The following is a 19253-nucleotide window of genomic DNA, read 5'->3' as shown; positions in this document are numbered from 1 at the left end:
TGCTAAATCCGAGCAGCAGGTGAACAGCACGTGGAAGTTACAAAACCCTTTCACTTTTGTTCTCTTATTATGATCCATGAGGTAGCTATTATCCCAAGAGATGAGGAAGCTGAGGCTGGGGAGTGGAGGGGGGTGGGAGGGCTAAGTCTGCATGCTCACTGCCTCTACCTCATGGCCCAGGGGCGTCCTGGAGACAGCAGAGCCGGAGGGTGGCCTTGGTCCACTCAAGGCGTAGATGGTTGCCCCTGGGTCTTGGTCACTGAGCTTGTGATGCAGAGTGTAATTCCTGCCACGGTGAGCACCATGCCTGCGAATGCTCCTGGGATGATGGGCAGAAATTGAGAGGCTCTGAGACCAGCCAGGTCAGTAGGAGCTGGTGCAGGGCTGAGGGAAGGGCTCAGACAGGGTCTGTCCCCAGACTACCCAGGGGAAGGAAACTCTGATGGCCACAAGGAAGCAGTGGAGCTGCAGAAGAAAGGGGCAGGATCGGGGAAGCTCCTCTCCTCACCGAGCCAAGGGAGATGGCTCTGGAAAAAACTAACCCAGGGGTGTCAAAGCCCAAGTAGTGGCTCCCCAAACTTGCAGTGACCAGACTTACGTTTTCCACCAATATCTTCTCCAAGGACCTTCCCAACAATCAGTGTAAAGATGATGGCCAGAGAGTTACTGATGGGCACAGCTAGGGTCAGATCTGAGTGATCAGAATGAAAAGAATCTCTGAGATGCAAAAAAAAAAGTCTTTCTAGGCACAAAACACTTTCATTACATCATCAAGACAGTCTTTTAAAAAGGGTATCTCATGACCCCATTTTCCAGATGAAGTCACAGCAAAGCTCAGGATTCAAACTCAGGTCTCCTGACTCTAAATTCAGTGCTCCCTCAGGATTCCAGCATGAAGACCTGAACTATAAGGTCTGGGACCACCTTGGTTTGCTGGTAAGGATGAGATCTTTGCACTCAAAGAGAACTTCTGAGATCTCAAGGACATCTGGACAGACAAGTACCCAAAACCCATAGGATGCAGTAGCTATTAACACCAAACACATTTATCAAGTATACATTATGTGCCAGGTGCTTTGTGCACACATCTCATTAATCTTCACGAAAACACTGCAGGAAGAGCATTAGCATCATTCTGCATAGATAAAAGAATCAAAGGCTCAAAGACATCACATAAATTGAGGCAAATTGAGGATTTAAACCAAGGTCTGCCTGACTCCAAAGCCTGTGCCCTTATTGAATCTATTTAGATGGATAAGGACAAACCAAAACTGCAGGTGAAGCACATTTTGTTTCTGTTTCAGCTCAGACTTGGGCCTTAGGGAATTACAGAAGAGAAAAAATGTCAGCGGTAGGAAGCCAGGTACAGGACAGGCCCCACAAGGCTGGGCCTTAAGTAGAGGTCACCACAGTCCAGGGTCTGTTCCTTAGTTTTGAAGCCCCGAGGGACTGACTTGCAAGAAACAAACTTCAAAAAGACTAATGGAGTTAAGGACACTGTTAACTTAAAATTTATTACACTTAAATTTTGTACACCTATAGCTTTTTAAGAAGATAGATTTTACGTTAAGAGTTCTTACATACAAAAAAACAAAACAAAAAACGAAATCAGAAGCTGAGTTACTAGTTTACAAGACTCATAACTGCCAGGCAGACTGTGCATGTTGGCTTCTCAGCACACTCTTTCCCAGCCCTCCCGGGCCTCACCTGCTTCAGGTAGCGGAGGAGAGAACCGTGCAGCTCCTCAGCCCCTGCGAGGCCCCACCGAGGCTGGCATTAGCCATCCAAGAAACTGACACAACAGCTACCTACTCAGAGCTCCTTCCTTAAGCTTTCACACTTTACATCGAGTGCAGTGGCTGCTAAAGTCTGATTTGCAACAGTAGATTGGGGAGGGAAGCAGCATGGTACAAGGGAAGAGCAAGGGCACTGGAGTGAGGCTGACCCAGGTTTCCCTATGTCACCTTGGTTAGGTCATTCAAACACTCTGAGCCTGTGCCCTACATGAAAAACAGTGATAGCAGGATAACGACATCACCTTACAACAGGGTTGTAAGATGAAATATGATAACGTGTGTATATCCTTGGCTGAATGTATCCTTAATAAACAGAGACCACTGTTCTGATTATTAGAATGGGTGGGCGTTAAAGGATACAGAGTAGGTGGTGAGATAATAGGATCCTAAAATTCCAATTTGCTCAAAACTTGGTAAATGGCTAACTGCAGTCAGCTGACCAGAGGGCTCAGCATTCTGGGCAGCAGGGAGTGCAGAGGCTTTCAAACTTTCCTTTAAATGAAGTCTTATGAGAAGCCCAAAATATAAGACAGATGAAAGCGGAGTGACTCTAGTTGAAGCTGATGTGGCAGGTGTGGAGGTCGGCCTATCCGCTCACCCTCCTATGGCCTCTGAGGGGTTTCCCAGGGCTACCTGGGACCCAAACTTCTGTCAAGTCTCTGGGGGGCCTAGGTGAGACTCCAGGAGAGGTGAAATTCTCATAGCAAAGTTCAAGAGCATAAACTTTAGTAATATGTGGCTTCAAGTCCTTCTGCACGGACATGCAGTGGGACTTAGAGAGACGCAATAAGTTGCCCAAAGTTCTGTAACTTCATCTCCTAGGTGGAGACAATCATGCCTACTTCATAGGGTTGAGATGAGAATTTTTTTAAATGTGAAAACTAGAACAGTATCTGACGCAGCAGAGGGCAGTCAACAACAGTGGGGGAAAGGCAACTTATGTTTATTGAGCTCCTCCTGGTACAGTGTGCACCAGGTACTCTGCCAAATGCTTTTCATACACTGAATTTAATGCTCTCAGTGTTATGAAGCCAGTTGTAAAAAATCAAGGCTCAAATAAGGGACTTGCTCAAGGTTAGGCAGGTAGCAAGCAGTGGAAGCAAGAGTGTCAAAGCCAGCTCTTGGCACAGCAAAATGAACCTTCTTTCTTCCTCTGCCACTGCATGAGACTGCCAGGCTTCAAACCAACTCTCGTGCCTGGCAGCATACTCATAGCCAGCCCACTGTGCCCTACTGCCCAGAGAAGAGGGTGCAACTCGGGAACCAGGGACAGGGGGCTCTCCCTCACTCATGGCAACAAGGTGTTTTAGACACCCTCCCCACAGTGACTCTCCGGGTGGCCTCCACCACTAAGCATAGTAGTTCTAACCCAGAGACCTACCTGTTGATGCCAAGGTGAGGTAGTAGAGAAGGGAGCCACACTGGTTGAGGGAAAAGGGCAGCAGGTACTGGAAACAGAGGAAAACTGCAGTCAGTGTGATTGCTTAACTGAGCAGTGCTGCCTTCTTTGAGCTTTGAGATATGCCTTTCCTCGGAGGGAGGGGTAGCTATAAGGGCCTAGGGCCTAAGCCCTCTGAAAAGAACCCTTCCAGGGCAGAGGGAACGTCACTGAGTGAATCCCATGCCTTTGCCCTGAATGCCCTCCCCCTCAGCCCTGCTGGTTCCTATCCTCCCCATTCTGCAAGTCCCTGAATGCCAGTGTTACTCTCTCCAAGAAGCCCTCCCTTGGTCCCCTAGCTCCAGCCTCCCTCCTGTGAACTCACGCAGCACTTATCTGTACCTCTCTCAAAGCCCTTAGCCCTAAGAGACGGTTGTGTCTATGTCTTGTCTTTCCCACTAGCCTAGACTGGCAGCGTTGGGCTCAGAGGTAGTTCTCCATATCCTGCCTCCCCAGGGCCAATTTGAGCCCTAAGCCCTCCCTCCGGAAAGGTCTGTTGGAGGGATCACCATAATAAAATATTAATAATAGCAGCTAAAAACATCATAGATTTGGGCCCTAATTATGTACTAGGCCCAATGCTAAGTGCTTTATGTGCCTCACCTTACTTAATACTCACAACTGCCCCATGAGATGGTTACATTATTCCCATCTTACAGATGAGGAAACTGAGGCTCAAGGCAGACAAGGAATTCATCCAAGAGCTTCTAGCGAGTAAGTGGTGGAATGCAGATTCTGACCCTGACCTGTTTGACTCCAGAGACCAAATTCTTAGCGGCTACGCCCGAGAAAGGGGTCATTCACCGACACACCTCAGTATTCAAGAAGAGGGTCTTTGTCTCCTGCAGCAACTGCCGGGCCCAGGTCCGCTCATGAACCTGCTGCAGGTGCGAGGAGGCCCGCTTCAGCAGCGGCTGTGTGCCACCCCACAGAGCGGCCACCAGCACCAGAGCCAGCACCTGCCCTGGATGGAGATGCGAGTGACACTCCCTCCCCCGCCGCGCCGCCCCACGGCACGGCCCCAGCCCTCCTCCGGCCTCCCATCCCCAGCCCGCCGCCCCTACAGCCCTTCTTTCCTCTCCAACGCCCCGGGTGTGATTGGCGGGTAGGACAGACCCCGGGAGGCCGGGGAGGTGGATCCAGGAGCCCAGGTTCGGGATTGCAGCAGTGGTCGGGGTTAGGTGATGGAGGTGGAGTAGAAATGAATTCCGGGTGGGAGTCTGGAAGCCTGGGGAGGGGCGGGGCCCGCCTACCCAGGGTCGCCGCCATGGCAACGCCGCTCCTCTCCACTTCCGGGAACGAAGGGGCGGAGACCCGTAATCCGGAAGTGGTGCCAAAGCCTTTTCCGGTTCTGCTCGCGTTGCGTTTTTCCTCGCGTCACCGCCGGCATGGTGAGTTCCCCTGAGTTAGATTTGTTGCCCTGGGGGTCCGGGCCGGGGCCGATTCTGGGCGCTGACACTCCCGTCCTGTCCCCACAGAAGCCGATCCTGCTGCAGGGCCATGAGCGGTCCATTACGCAGATTAAGTACAACCGCGAGGGAGACCTCCTCTTCACGGTGGCCAAGGACCCGGTGAGCGTCGGCCGGAGGGCGAGCCGCCGGGACAGTGCGGAGGGGGCCCGGGAGGGGGCGAGTTCATTCTGCCGGGGCGAAGGGTGGATAGGCCAGTTTTGCCGTGAGAGAGAACCCAAAGAGCGCCCCATTCTGAGAAGTAGGGAGAGACCATCCCGGGATTAGGAGGACGAGAACATTAAACCTGGAGAGGTGGGAAAGGACTCAGTTGTTGGTAGAAGGAAGGACTAGCCGGGGAGAAGAAAAGCAAGGGACCTTGTGGAAGGGGAAGGGGGACGAGGGTCAGCTTGCTCAGGGAGCGGAGAGGAGACCATTCTGGGGAAGAACAAAACTATTCTACAAGGATAGGGGAACAGACCACCTGAAGAAAGGGAAAGTTGATCCTTGGGTGGCGAGGGACACAGAGGCCTTAATGAAGATGTCCCTGGTATCATTTCAGTCAGCCCTTTCCTGCCGCTCACTGACTGCAGACAGCCCCTCACAGTACTGCCTTTTGAGGCACCTCCATATGGAGGAAGTTAACTCGAGTGCCTGAAAGTGAGGGCTCTGAAACCAAACAGACCTGATTTGAATCCTGAGTGCTGCGTTCACTAGCAGTGTGACTTTGAGCATGTCGTTTAACCCTTATAAACTTAAAAGTGTCCCTTCTTACAAAATATGGGTAGTAATAGTGCTTCTTTCTGGGGTTGTCTTTAAGATTAATGAGATTATTCAAGTAAGGAGCTTAGTGTGTGTGAGTGCCTAATTAATGTTAGTCACTTATATTTTAAATTCCTTAGACAGTATTTTATTGGAGCTACCCTTTGAAGAAGGCGTTACTGTCCTGACCATTTTACAGATGGGGAAACTGAAGTTCAGAGGGGAGAAGCACTAATTTTGAGATAATACAGTGAGATAGTAGCAGAGCAGGGATGGGAACCCAGGCTTCCCTACTACCAACTGCTCCCATTTGGACAGAACACCAAAGCTACTGTTTTGCTAGGCTCGCACCTGACTTGACCTTTTATTTTTCTGAGGGTTTAGGAGTCTGGGAAAGGGCCGGTATAGTGGCAAATGGAGACTTTTTGCAAGCCTCCTGACTCCCTTGCTGCTTACCTGTGGGAAAGAGGAGAATCCAGGAGTTGGTCTTTTTACCAGCAACCTGCTGTTTCCCAAGAGATGAGCAGGAGAGGGCAGAATCTGGCCTAGGTAGAGGCTGCTGGGGGCTCCTGGGGCAAAATAGGAGGCCGTTGCTTTGCCTGAGATGCCTATCACTCTGTCATTATTGTCATTGACACCTCCAGATTGTCAATGTATGGTACTCTGTGAATGGTGAGAGGCTGGGCACCTATATGGGCCATACCGGAGCTGTGTGGTGTGTGGACGCTGACTGTATCCTTGTCTTTGCTCTGAGTCTGTGCTCCCAGGGTCTGCCAGCAATGGAGAGGCTGCTGACTTGGAGTTGGGAGTTTGGGTTGCTCTTGTGGGTCTAGAGAATGATGCTACCTGCCTCCTTGGTCTGTTCATTGGTTGGGGGAGCATTTAGGACAAGTTCCAGTTCTGGATGAGGAGGTTAGGATGAGAGAAGAAGGAAGGCTCTCTGGTGCTGAATAGGGAGGTGATTCAGTTGGCCTTCCAGGAGGACAAGGGCTCAGGTGAACTCTGTCATGCTTCTTAACACCCTCTTCAGGGGACACCAAGCATGTCCTCACCGGCTCAGCTGACAACAGCTGTCGTCTCTGGGACTGTGAAACAGGTAAGCCTGAATCCTTCACTTTTACAGCAAACAGTGAGGACCTACAGATTCTGGGTAAATAGAGATAAATCCAGAGATGGTTCTTAGTCTAGGGAAAAAGAGACAGACAAGAAAATAAAGAAGACAGAGGAGAAAAGAGGCATACGGTGAGACATAAGCCATGTTAGAGGAAGCAAAGAGCACTGTGGAAGGCCGGAGGTGGGCAACTGAATGCCTGGAATGGGGGTGGGAACAGCCTGGGAAGGTTTCCCAAAGTAAATGTCATATGAGCTGGGGCTTGAAGGATGAGAAAGAGGTCATCGCTCTGGAACATGCAGGAATGAAAGCAGGGCAAGTATCATATCCAAGCCATCTGATCTGGCGGGAGTTCCTGCTTCTTGGGGGATGAAATAGACAGCAGTGGGGAAGCTGAGGCAGGCTAGGGCCAGAACAGGCCTTGAATGCAAACTTGGGAGCGTGGCTTTGTTCTGTAGGATTTGGCATGCCGTGGAGGTCCCTGAGCAGGGAAGAGCGTGTTTAGCAAGCCCAGATAGCAGTGGGGAGCATTGGAGGAACAGACAGAAGACAGGGGAGCCTATTAAGCTGCTCCATTTAGTAAATGTTTACCGGTAATCCAGATCTCCCAGGTCTTTGCTGGGCACTGGGGACACACAAAGAAATTAGAGCAGGACTTTGCTGTGGAAGAGTGCATTCTGAGGCAGAGACAGATAGAATGCAGTCCACTGTGAGTGCCACAGTGGCAGGTGTCTGAGGAGGGACTGTGGGGAGAAGTTAAAAGACTTGAGCCAAAGCACAGCAGTGAGGAAAAAAGTGGGGGAGGGCACTAGAGTCAGTAGTGCAGGAGAAACAGTGCAACGTGACGATAGGCAAGTGTATTTTTTTGTTTGTTTTGCTTTTAAAAAATATTTATTTGGTTGCACCAGCTCCTTAGTTGCAGGACATGGGCTCCTTAGTTGTGGCATACGAACTCTTAGTTGCAGCATGCATGTGGGATCTAGTTCCCTGACCAGGGATAGAACCCCGGCTCCCTGCATTGGGAGTGCGGAGTCTTATCCACTGTGCCACGAGGGAAATCCCAATAGGCAAGTGTAGAGAGAGTCCTCCCTGCAGTGGGCAAGGGCTAGCCCACACTCTGCCTGTCTCCAGGGAAGCAGCTGGCCCTACTCAAGACCAATTCAGCAGTCCGGACCTGTGGCTTTGACTTCGGGGGCAACATCATCATGTTCTCCACGGACAAGCAGATGGGCTACCAGTGCTTCGTGAGCTTCTTCGACCTGCGGGATCCGAGCCAGATTGGTGAGCCAGTGCTGGGGCTCAGGACTAGAGTTGAGGTGAAGGGCTCGACTCCAGAGCCCAGGGCCTGACATCTGCTGCCCCACACAGACAACAACGAGCCCTACATGAAGATCCCGTGCAACGACTCCAAGATCACCAGTGCTGTTTGGGGACCCCTTGGCGAGTGCATCATTGCAGGCCATGAGGGCGGAGAGCTCAACCAGTATAGCGCCAAGGTAAGGGGGTGGGTGAGGCCTAAGCCCATCAGAATGATTCTCTATGAGAGGCAGGATAAGCCCAGTGGTTAAGAGGGCTGGATTCACATACAGATTTCACCCCTTTCTCATTATGTGATCTTGGGCGTATTACATAACTTCACGGAGCCTATTTATCTGTAAGATGTTTCAAGGATCAGATGACATCAGGTGTTTGAAAAACTTGTCATAGAGTACTCAGGATATGTTACTAATGATCACAGTTAAGCATTCTCCTGCCACTACTGAGTGCCAGGCCCCATCCTAGCCTCTGAGGACAAAGAAGTGAATCAGACATGGGCCCTGCCCCGGGGGAGACAGACTGGCAAACAGCTAGCACGTGGGTCAGATTGTGAGTTTTGCCACCATAGAGGTCTCAGCCACGTACAGAAAGTGCCCTCTGTCACAGAGGAGGTGGCATGTACATTAATCTGTGAAGAATAAATGGAGCTTCAAGCCGGAAGAGAGGAACCAGGACTAGATAGTTTGCGGGTCAGGAGACAAAGGAGTTGTAATTTTCCCTTAGGCAGGAGGTAATCTTCAAATGGTTACGGATGATCAGGTTTTCTCTTTAGAAAGCTCTCGCAGGCTAGCTTGGAGAATGGACGTAAACTAGGCAGTAGTCATGGGGATGTGGACTACCTGACAGTCAGGAGACGTTCAGAGGTGACTGATGAGATGGACCCACAAGAGCAAAGGGTAAAGTCCAGGCTGTCTCGGATTTCAGATGTGGGTGTCTGGGTTTCTGAAGAATACTGGACTATAATACCATAAAGGTTAGTCAGTCACTCAACAAGCACTGACTGTGGTCCACTAAAGTACCAGGCTTACCTGCAGGAAGGGAATGGGAACCAAGGGCAAAGACATAAATAACGCTTGATGATAGCAAACAGTGAGCTGATCTGTGCCCCCAGGTAGGCCTGACTGCAAAGCTGGTACTTGTTCCCTGAAATGTAAGAGCCAGATACGTCCCTACCATGTGTCCAAATTAATGGAGGAGACAGAAATACATTCTTCCCTCAGAATAGGTGAAAGTAACTCAGGAAAGGAAATGACAGTCTTCTGAGGGTCTCTGTTTGAGGCCTAATGCTTGAGGCCTTTTAATCATCCAACAAATGTTTACAGAGCACAGGCCAGGTGCCTGTCATTCAAAGTCAGTTAAGACCCAGTTCCAGTATCCTTACAGTGGCCCTTGACCCAGAGGGCTTTTTTTTTTTTTTTTTTTGGCCACGCCATGCAGCTTGTGGGATGTTAGTTCCCAGACCAGGGATCGGCAGTGAGAATGCCAGTTTGAGGCCGAGTCCTAACCACTGGACCTCCAGGGAATTACCCCTGGGGGCTTTTTTTTTTTTTAATTAATTAATTTTATTTATTTATTTTTGGCTGCGTCGGGTCTTCGTTGCTGTGCATGGGCTTTCTCTACCTGTGGAGAGTGGGGGCTACTCTTTGTTGTGGTACGCGGGCTTCTCATTGCGGTGGCTCCTCTTTATTGTGGAGCATGGGCTCTAGGTGCTTGGGCTTCATTAGTTGTGGCACGTGGGCTCATTAGTTGTGGCTTGCGGGCTCTAGAGCGCAGGCTCAGTAGTTGTGGCGCACAAGCTTAGTTGCTCCAAGGCATGTGGGATCTTCCTGGACTAGGGCTCGAACCGTGCCCCCTGCATTGGCCGGCAGTTTCTTAACCACTGGGCCACCAGGGAAGTCCGCCCTCAGGGCTTTTAATAATCTTGTTTTCTAGATAGAGAAATTGAGGCACAGAGAAGTTTTGTTTGTTTGTTTTTGGCCACGCTGCTTGGCTTGCAGGATCTTAGTTCCCTGCCCAGGGATTGAACCCGGGCCCTTGGCAGTGAAAGCGCAGAATCCTAACCATTGGACTGCCAGGGAACTCCTACAGAGAAGTACTTTTTTTTTTTTTTGTGGTATGCGGGCCTCTCACTGTTGTGGCCTCTCCTGTTGCGGAGCACAGGAGCACAGGCTCCAGACGCGCAGGCTCAGCGGCCATGGCTCAGGGGCCCAACCGCGCCGCGGCATGTGGGATCTTCCCAGACCGGGGCACAAATCCGTGTCCCCTGCATCGGCAGGCGGGCTCTCAACCACTGAGCCACCAGGGAAGCCCAGAGAAGTACTTTTAAGGGCAGACTCTAAAACTCTGTACTACATAGTCTAGCAGGTTCTTTTAGTGGGAAGGGAAATCAGGAGATGAGACGGCCTTTTGAAGAGACCTAAGAAAAGGATGGACGAGCAGTGGTCCTCGTGAACTGTGACCAAGACCCTACGAGGGAAGGAGATGCGAGTGGATTCTGCCTCTGACTGGCTTTAGGATCTCCAGTCACATCACCTCTCTGAACCTTAGTTTATTCCTTTTAAAATTTCTGTTAAAATACGTACGTCATAGGATCGTTGTGAGGACTAAAGGAAATAGGTGTCGCTAAGTGCTTAGCACAATGCTTGGCAAATAGTAGCCATTCAATAAATATTTGTTGGAAGGATTAAACGGAAACTTCTCTACTGTTACATGATGATTAATTAATAGGTCTGTAGATTTGTCACCATAAGTGTGTGTTTTCCTAGGTAAACTAGCAGTGTTTACAAAACCTGCACACTTGGGCCAGGTTGGGCTTGGGAGTGGGAGTAAATGTTGATTCAGGGGACACTGAGGCAGCCCCAGCCCAGACCCCTCCCCTTCATGGAACAAGAAACAGTCCAGAACCCTGGCTGAGCAGTGGGGTAGTGAGGATCAGGTTGGTCAGAGCCTCACTCTTCTTTCTTTTGCAGTCTGGGGAGGTATTGGTGACTATTAAGGAGCACTCCCGGCAGATCAATGACATCCAGTTATCCAGGGACATGACTATGTTTGTCACTGCATCCAAGGACAACACAGCCAAGGTGAGCCGGGGCAAGGGGTCTGGTGGGGCTGATCCCACCCTCCAGCCTGGCTCTCGACTTCCCCCCAAGAAGGCTCCTTTTACAGATTTCTCCCCTGCCTTCTCTAGCTCTTTGACTCCACAACCCTTGAACACCAGAAGACTTTCCGGACAGAGCGTCCCGTCAACTCAGCTGCCCTCTCTCCCAACTATGACCATGTAAGGGACCCCACCCGAGCTTCTTGCTAAAGCCTCAGAATGTTTCCAGGATCTAGTTGTTTGTCTAGCAATTAAGAAAAGATCTCTGGGGGAAAATGGTGTCAGGCAGAGAGGAGATTCTCAGAGCAGCAACAAGGCTGAATGATTGGGAAGCCCCAGGGGACAGGGTAGGAGGTGGCTGAAGGATGTTTGTTCCTTACCCTTAATGTATTCCTAATCTGATGTGGGAGATAATTAAAGGCTTATGGGGTGGGGGGAAAAAACAGAAAATGGATTTGCCTGCCCTTTGGGCCTGTCTAGAGTTTCTTCTTCCCTTCAGGTGGTGCTGGGCGGTGGTCAGGAAGCAATGGATGTAACCACCACTTCCACCAGGATTGGCAAGTTTGAGGCCAGGTAAAGGGGGAAGGAGCTCTTCCAAACTGAAACTTCATGAAATGTCTTTCATGATGGACACAAACCATAAAACTAAAGAGACTTCCCTTAATTCATTGGCTGCTAGGAAGTGCAGCCAGATTTGTGGCCCTCCTGTGACAAGTGTATAATATAGCAGTTAAGAGCATGAACTCTTGGGCTCGCTCTGAAGCTCTACACATCACTGTAGTTCTCTGTGCCCAATTACCGTTGACTGTATAATGAAGACAATGATAATATACTTACCTCATAAAACTGTGCAGATTAAATAAATGACTTGGGCTTCCCTGGTGGCGCAGTGGTTGAGAGTCTGCCTGCTGATGCAGGGGACACGGGTTCGTGCCCCGGTGCGGGAAGATTCTACATGCCGCGCGGAGCGCTGCTGAGACTGCGCATCCAGAGCCTGTGCTCCGCAGCGGGAGAGGCCACGACAGTGAGAGGCCCGCGTACTGCAAAAAAATAAAAAATAAAAAAAAATAAATGACTTAATAGTTGTTAAGCTCTTAGAGCACTGCCCAGCACATAGTAAGGAAGACATTTGGGTCCAATCTTCCCCCAACTTTGTCTTGTTCTGTTCACATTCATTTCCCCTTTTCCCAGTTTCCCCACTTTACAGTTTGTGTTTGGGGAGTGGTACCTCTCGACATGTTTTGGAAGGAGATGGAAAATGAATAAACTGTCACTTCCCACCCCACTCTCTCCTCCAGGTTCTTCCACTTGGCCTTTGAAGAAGAGTTTGGAAGAATCAAGGGTCACTTTGGACCTATCAACAGTGTTGCCTTCCATCCTGATGGCAAGAGGTAGGGCCCAGTGAAGGGAGCTGAGCTCAGCCCTGGTCTGCCTGCCTCTGCCCTTTTCCCATGCCCTGCCCGCTAGGCCTGCCTCCCCCAGGGCAGGCCTCTGACCGGGCCCTGCCTGTCTCTTTCCAGCTACAGCAGCGGCGGAGAAGATGGTTATGTCCGCATCCACTACTTCGACCCACAGTACTTTGAATTTGAGTTTGAGGCTTAAGAAGCCGGATCTCAAAAAAAAAAAAAAAAGAAGCCGGATCTCTGGGAATTCCCTGGCTATCCAGTGATTAGGACTCCGAGCTTCCACTGCACACCACACACACACACACACACACACACACGCCAGATCTCCATATGGGCCAGGTTCACAGAAGGCTTTGGACTCTGAGAAATAAATTAGTTTGGAAATAAATGGTTTCTGGTCAGAAATTTCGTCAGTTTCAACACTTTCCCTTCTCAGTGATGCCCCAGCAAACTCATACCAATCATGGATACCTTTATTATTTGGACCTTCTCCCTACACTTTGGACACTTCAAACCTGGAACTTCAGTATTATGGGCTAGGCTGGGTTGCAGGCACCATCATTCAAGGTCCAAAGGTGCTGAGGGGCCTGGAGAAGTTTCAGGAACATCTCAACCACCATCCAAGGACCAGTACTTAGGGTTGGGGCTCAGAGGCTGAATCTGTTGGCTGAGAGCCTTCTGTCTTCTGATCTGTTGCTATTTGCCACACCTTCTCCCATGCTACCTCTGAAGGCTCAGGTGGATGGGTCCAGTGCAGAAACAGGCCTGAGGAAGAGGAGGAGGACAGGTAAGGGAGCTGAGCAGAGGGGAGAACTCCCCCAGGGAGGAGGAGGGAGAGGGGGTCACCTTGCCACAGTCGCAGGCTCTGGGGCTCCACAGAGGGCCAGATGGCCAAGGGATTGGGGACGTAGAGCGGGTTCCGGAGTTTTCGTCGCTCTTTTGGCTGATTGAGCCCAGGCCACAAGGAGTGTGTTTGAGTTCTCACTTGACACAGGCATCTGGAGGGAGTGAGAGAGGGAGCTTCCAGACTCAGCTATGCCCTCTGGGACTCCAGGTGAGGGGCTGGTTAGTAGGGTGACAGCTCCCCCAGGGCAGTGATACCCTCTCCCGCAGATGACAGTAGCCAGTCAGATCCTGAACTGGGCACTACAATAAAGCAGGAATAAGACAAAGTCCTAGTTCTTAAGGAGTTCTGCTTAGCTTTGCTTTGAAAGGATCAGGGAAGGCTAATTAAGAGTGTGCCATTTGAGCTGGGTCCATCAGCAACAGTTCACCAGGTGTGCAAAAACATGGAAATACTTAGGGAGAACTGCAGGAGCAAAAGCAAGAAAGTGGGAAAGGGCCCAAGGTGCATATTGATAGGTCTAGACTGATGAGTTAAAAAAAAAGGATGAAAGTGGAGATAATAAGAGCAGTGAGGAAGCTGTTCCAGTGGTCCACTTGGAAAGGAAAGTCTGGATTAGGGTAGTAGGAGGGGCCTTGGACAGGAAAGGACTAAGCTAAGAAATTCTTAGTAGAGGGACTTCCCTGGTGGCGCAATGGTTAGGACTCCGTGCTCTCAATGCAAGGGGCCCAGGTTCGATCCCTGGTCAGGGAACTAGATCCCACATACATGCCACAACTAAGAGTTTGCATGCCACAACTAAGGAGCCGGCGAGCCGCAACTAGGACCTGGTGCAACCAAATATTAAAAAAAATAAATTCTTAGAAGAAAAGGTAAATATGAAGGATGGGGGAGAGGGAGGTAAAAATGTTTCTAACCTGGATGATAAGCAGAGTTAGTAAAGACAACATGGTGGAGAGGAGGCCACTGGGCAACAAAAGATAACTAAATATGAGCAGTGAACCCTCCCTCCCCTCATCTCAGTCTGATGAGAGAAAGATGGCTAATGAGAGCTCATTGGCTGCATATGCAACAAGCCAACCAAATAATAAAAATGACTACCACTCGTGTGCCCAGTGTGTGCCAGGCACTGTGCTAAGCACCTTCCACACTTTAACTCAGCCGGTCCTCACACACGCCCCCACCCCACCTCTAGGCTATTGTGACTATTATGATTCTTTGCTTGCTACTGATGAAACAGATTCAGGGTTGCTTTTGCTCGCCCAGCAGGTGAGTGGTGAAGCCAGAATTTGAGCCCAAACAATTTGACTCAGCATTCAACCTCTACTCTATTGCTTCACTAGAATCAACCCTGCAAAGTGGTAGAGAGCCCCAGAAATGACTTTGGCAGCAACTTTCCCCTTCAGTCTTTGTTTTTAAGCTAGGAGTGCACTTGTTCTTGGCTATGGACAGAGTGGGGGGTAGGTCTGAAGGATTGGCCATGGACCCATTTATTTCGGGCTTTGCAGAAGTTAGGGGTAAGTGTGAGCTCTGGAGGTAGGAGAGGAGAGGACGCTCCGAGTTTTTCTAAGAGAGAAACTCGTTTGAAAGGGAAAGATGTCTTTTTTTTTTTGGCTGCGCCTTGCAGCTTGCAGGATCTTAGTTCCCCAACCAGGGATCGAACCGGGCCCCAGCAGTGAAAGCGCCAAGTCCTAACCACGGTCCCCCAGCAAATTCCCGAAGATGTCTTCTAAGAAAGTAGGCGCCAATGCAGCAGGTACCCACCCCTGTCCTGTGCCTGCCCTCTGACCCACCTTGACACCCCCTTAGCTCACCTCCTTTTCACTGTTGCAGAGGAAGGTGCCAAAAGGGGAGGCATAGGAGTGATCAAACAGCGCCAACAGCATCCCCTCCCCAAACTCCAGTGACAGTGGGAACTGGCGGCCCAGCTGCCACATGCAGTCCAGGAAGAGGAGAAAGATGGGTGCCTCGTGCTTGGGGCGGGTGTGGGAGAAGGCCGAATGAGCACAGCGCAGCTGGAAGGGGTGGCCGGCCTGGGGAGGGGGCAGAGCGATGGGCACAAGGAAGTGGAGATTCTGGATGGAGGGTTAGGGCTGGGCTGGGCGGCCACTTACCTGGATCCACTCTCGCTCTATCAGTTCCTGGAATCCAGCCATGGTTCGGCTCAAGGGGTCTAGGATGAGTTGGCCCAGTGAAGTCACTAGCAGGGTGCTGTCCGTGCCTTCGGCCCCATGCACCAGGATGCAGGCCCCTTCCCTGTGGGCCCAGGGCTTATCAACAGTGGCCTGTCCTTCCCTGCCTGGGGTAGCCAGGCCAGGAATAGAAAGGACCCATTTGAAACCTGTATTTGCTTACTGAGATGTGGTTTTGTGCCCAGACATTGAGAGCCCTGCCCACCCTGCCCTCTTCTCTTTCTTGTAGGGCGGGGTGGGGGGCGGGGCTTACCACTCCATGCCCTGGGCTGCTAGGCAGGCTGTGCTTAGTGCCTCCTTCACATGTGACAGCCAGCGGCAGCCATCTAGTCGACTAAGCCAGCGGTCCATGCTCTGCTCCGGGTCCCCACAGGCTTCCATCAGGCGCACGAAGCTCTCCTGTAGGGGCCGCCCCCTGCACAAGTGGGAGTCTGGTCATCCCTTCTCCAGCCCAAGCTCTGGTGAGCATAGCCTAGGAACAAATGCTCCAGACCGGTGAGGGAGACATAGAGCCCTCAGAGGAGCCCATCTGACAAGAGGGACACAGGGCCCCTTGGAGAGCCCACCTAATCTGATGGAAATGTTTCCCCAAACTTGAGGAGACCCAAGACCCTTTGGGGAGACCTAGTCTGTTGGGGAAGCATAGCAATGCCTGGGGAGGGGTCACATAGCCCCCTGGAGAAACAGAATGCCCTGGGAAACCCCAATTTGATGAAGGTGTCACAGTACCCTTGATGTACCCTAGTCTGATGGGAGCAACACAGTACCCCCTGGGGAGAACCAGTCTAACAAGAGAAACACGATACTCCTGAGATTCTGGTATCTGCTCCTACTTCCCAGGAACTGTTATGCTCTAGATCACCAGTAACCTCCTGCCAGAAAGTCTAATTGAGACTTTTTCAGGCTTGTTTAAAAGCCTTCAGTGGCTCCCCACTGCCTTTAGGATAAGCTCTGAGCTCATAATCATGGCATTCAAGACCTTTGCTCTGGCCCCTGTCACCCCTTTAGCCTCTCTACCTCCATCTCTCTTTCCCTGCCTCCACCTCACACTCCTCACTCCCACCTCACCGAAGTGCTTGCGGTTCCAAAACAGGACAAATGACTAGGCTCCCTGCTCCTGCACACCTGCAGTGCCTTCCACCTGTTCTCAGGGAAGCTTTCTTAGGATGACCTATTCTAACAGAGGGGCGCCTCTTCTGTGCTGCTACTTATCACACTGAATTCTAATTGCCCATTTACTGCTGATCTTCCAACCATGTCTGGGCTGGCCACCATCTCAGCCTCTGTGCTGGGTCAATGTTGGCCGAATCAATGAATAAACAGAGTTTTATATCCTGGATAGGGGAGCAGTCCAATCTCAAAGCACAAAAGTCCCTCAGGACCTTCTCTTGGTTCTACCAGCACCTGGAGACAGAGGGAGCAGATAACAACTGTGCGGGTACAGCCCTCAAGGGCAGGGCTGGGACCAGTGCAGTGTGTGTGTGTGTGTGTGTGTGTGTGTGTATGGTGAGGTTGTTCCTGGAAGAGAAATTTCAGTTCAATGTAAAGAAGTGCTTTTTCTACCCAGGCAGAGTTGGGGTGCCTAGAGAGGAATGAGCTCTGTCAGTGGGGACAAGCCCACCTGGCAGGATGGCTACCAGGAAAGACCTAACAGTCCTGGAAGTTCCTAAAAGACAGCCCTCCCCCTGCCCCCATCCATGAAGAGTCCTGCACGAAAGAACCTAGGAGAGGATGGGAAGGCCCCTTACCTCTCCAGGGGCCGGTGCAGCCGTTTCCAGCCCGGGTAGGCGGCCTTGGCCTCGGTGCCGCCGCCAGTCATGCGGGCCTGTTTGGCGGCCTGGGCCGAGCGCGTGTCCACGATGAAGCCCCGGGCGAGCCTCCGCCAGCACAGGTCGCAGCAGCTCCTCGTCCTCAGCGCAACGCCGCTTCTGGGGCCCGGTCAGGGGCTGGCTGGAACGTAGGAGCACCTGCAGACAGGGACTCAGCTCGGAAACTGTATCCACCAGGCCCCGGTTCAGGGACTTTGCTCAGGGGATCCCTAGGCCGGGTTTACACACTGGAGCGGGTCTAGAGCTGTATGGGGCGTGGGGTGGGGGGGTAGCCCAGGAGCCCTGGGAGCGTCGGACCGGGTATGGGTGGGCTGTGGCCAGAGGGGGAAGGAACCCGCTGGGTAGAACGTGGGCGGGTCATGGGTTGACAAAAGAGGGACAAGGCTTCAGTGGGCCCAGACCAGCCGGAGGTGGGGCCAGAGATTGGCGAGACTCGGAAACCAGGGAGAGGGGCGGGGTCAGAATCAATGAAGGCAGGGTTGAGCTGAGTGGGCGGGGCCAGAATAGGGCTGGAGCCCGGGCCGAAGCCGGGCAACCAACAGGCCGGCCAGTGTAGAGAAGAGCCAAGAGGGACGCAGAGGGTCCTAGCGGCGGGCTCTGGGAAGGGGTGGGGCTCACGGTTCCGCTGGGAGCGTGGTAGTAGCTGAGCACAGGGAAGCGGCCTCCCTGGCGGAAGCGGGCGCTGCGCGCCAGGGCATCGTCGTCCACGGCGCGAGGCACGATTACCGCGCGGGGGTAACTGGGGCACAAGCTGAAGTCCTCGTTCGCCTCGCTCAGCCGCCACGCTCTGGTCTGCGGCACAGGGAGGGGCGAAGACCAGGTCTAGGGCACACAGTGAGTGCCCTGTCCCCGCGCCCCTTCCAGACCCGGCTCTCCCACATCCCCAGGCCCCCACGACTGCGCCGACCTCGCGAGCTATTCGCTTGTAGTAGCGTTCGGATGGGTGGAAGTGCCAGGCTTCGCCCAATCTCAAGCCCTTGGGACGGTAGAAGAACGGAAAGGAGGTGATGACCGATTCCAGGGAGGACAGCGCCTGGGGAACGAAGGCAAGGGATCTGGGAAAGGTCGGAATCCAGCCCTCCGCTCCGCAGCTCCCGCCTCTCCACGCACTCCAGAACACCCTGCATCCGCGATAACACTGGATGCTGAGTCCCCTTGTTACCGGATAGGGTAGCTTAAGTGCCCCTGGTGCAACCCTGGCGTACCTCAATGGAGCGGGCGATGTCCAGCGTTGCTTCCACGCCCTCTATGTCCAGCTGCAGCACTCGCAGGTCCTTACAGCGCAGCGTGATGGTGCCGGCGTCACCCGCGACCCTGGGGATGGATAAACTTAGGCTTAATGTCCCTTGACCTCTACCAGAGGGGAGGAGAAAGGAGTTTCTTAGGATTGTACGTTATGCAGGGGGGGCACCAGCTCCAACTGCGGTTGCCCTCCCCCCTCTCCCTGCGGAGCCATGCGTTCCCAGACTACGGGGATGTCCCCGCCACGTCTCACCGCTTCTCGATGGAGTCGACACTACGCAACAGCAGCAGCCACAGGTCTGGAGTCGCCTGCGGTCCTGGCGACAGCAGCAGGTGGTGGCCGGTGACGCAAAGCGTGCCGCGCAGCGGGGGCATCTCCGGGCCCCGCAGGAGCTCTGCTTGGGCCTGGCCCGTACGGATCAGCTCCGAGAACTCCATTCCTCCAGCGGTGGGCCTGGGACCCGGCAGAAGGACAGACTCTAGGAGCGTCAGGCGGGGTGAGCGCGGGCTCCGAAAGGGACAGGAACTGGCTGGGCAGCTGGCGACGCCGGCAGGACAGCTGTTAAGGAGGCCCCTTGGAGAAAGGGATCGCACAGTTTCACAGGAATTTCCCCCTCCTATTTCCAGCACTTCTTAGTGAAGACCCCGGGGTTAGAACCTGTTAAGGAAACCTCAATTTCACCATCTGTGAAATGGGGAGAATATTCTTGTTTAAGCCCTTTACTTCCTGCCTGGCTCGCAGGAGGCACTCACATTTTTGGTTTTTTTAAC

The 19253-nt window shown here is 52.3% G+C and overlaps 3 protein-coding genes across 3 annotated transcripts; 1 reads left to right on the top strand and 2 right to left on the bottom strand.

Annotated features, from left to right (window-relative positions):
- Positions 1 to 73: 73 nt before the first annotated feature.
- TMEM234 (transmembrane protein 234) lies at positions 74 to 4609 on the bottom strand. The gene is made up of 5 exons (XM_022575087.3): positions 4488 to 4609; positions 4047 to 4198; positions 3178 to 3244; positions 599 to 691; positions 74 to 319 (listed from the first exon to the last, which is right to left on the bottom strand). The coding sequence occupies exons 1-5, from the start codon at positions 4501 to 4503 to the stop codon at positions 225 to 227; spliced, it is 423 nt and encodes a 140-aa protein (XP_022430795.1). The 5' UTR covers positions 4504 to 4609; the 3' UTR covers positions 74 to 224.
- On the top strand, positions 4529 to 12763 carry EIF3I (eukaryotic translation initiation factor 3 subunit I). The gene is made up of 11 exons (XM_022575086.3): positions 4529 to 4625; positions 4713 to 4805; positions 6089 to 6176; positions 6475 to 6540; positions 7687 to 7836; positions 7924 to 8051; positions 10842 to 10952; positions 11060 to 11149; positions 11469 to 11542; positions 12268 to 12360; positions 12490 to 12763. Exons 1-11 carry the CDS (start codon positions 4623 to 4625, stop codon positions 12569 to 12571), a joined length of 978 nt encoding a protein of 325 aa, XP_022430794.1. The 5' UTR covers positions 4529 to 4622; the 3' UTR covers positions 12572 to 12763.
- Positions 9410 to 19101, bottom strand: LOC111175512 (myotubularin-related protein 9-like). The gene is given in 14 exon segments (XM_022575088.3): positions 9410 to 9800; positions 11807 to 12009; positions 12847 to 13140; positions 13222 to 13373; positions 14541 to 14542; positions 15034 to 15252; positions 15334 to 15475; positions 15665 to 15826; positions 17160 to 17279; positions 17281 to 17378; positions 17859 to 18032; positions 18148 to 18273; positions 18446 to 18554; positions 18736 to 19101. Coding segments are annotated over 12 exon segments (1620 nt in total). The 5' UTR covers positions 18921 to 19101; the 3' UTR covers positions 9410 to 9800; positions 11807 to 12009; positions 12847 to 13009.
- Between the last annotated feature and the right edge of the window lie 152 nt (positions 19102 to 19253).

The sequence above is a fragment of the Delphinapterus leucas genome, chromosome 1, assembly GCF_059928025.1.
Source record: "Delphinapterus leucas isolate spDelLeu-1000000601 "Yukka" chromosome 1, BTC_Dleu_Yukka2, whole genome shotgun sequence".
In the NCBI taxonomy this organism is placed as follows: Eukaryota; Metazoa; Chordata; class Mammalia; order Artiodactyla; family Monodontidae; genus Delphinapterus; species Delphinapterus leucas.
Note: the sequence above shows the minus strand (reverse complement) of the source record. Positions and strands in the feature narration are given on the sequence as shown.

What these genes read in the sequence shown, in the direction of transcription:
- EIF3I (XM_022575086.3), top strand. An exon ending in TCTCTGGGACTGTGAAACAG is followed by an intron (nt 6,541 to 7,686) that starts GTAAGCCTGAAT and finishes GCCTGTCTCCAG; the next exon opens with GGAAGCAGCTGGCCCTACTC. An exon ending in ATTGGCAAGTTTGAGGCCAG is followed by an intron (nt 11,543 to 12,267) that starts GTAAAGGGGGAA and finishes TCTCTCCTCCAG; the next exon opens with GTTCTTCCACTTGGCCTTTG.
- TMEM234 (XM_022575087.3), bottom strand. An exon ending in CCTCACCTTGGCATCAACAG is followed by an intron (nt 692 to 3,177) that starts GTAGGTCTCTGG and finishes CTGATCACTCAG; the next exon opens with ATCTGACCCTAGCTGTGCCC. An exon ending in AGAAGATATTGGTGGAAAAC is followed by an intron (nt 320 to 598) that starts GTAAGTCTGGTC and finishes CCATCATCCCAG; the next exon opens with GAGCATTCGCAGGCATGGTG.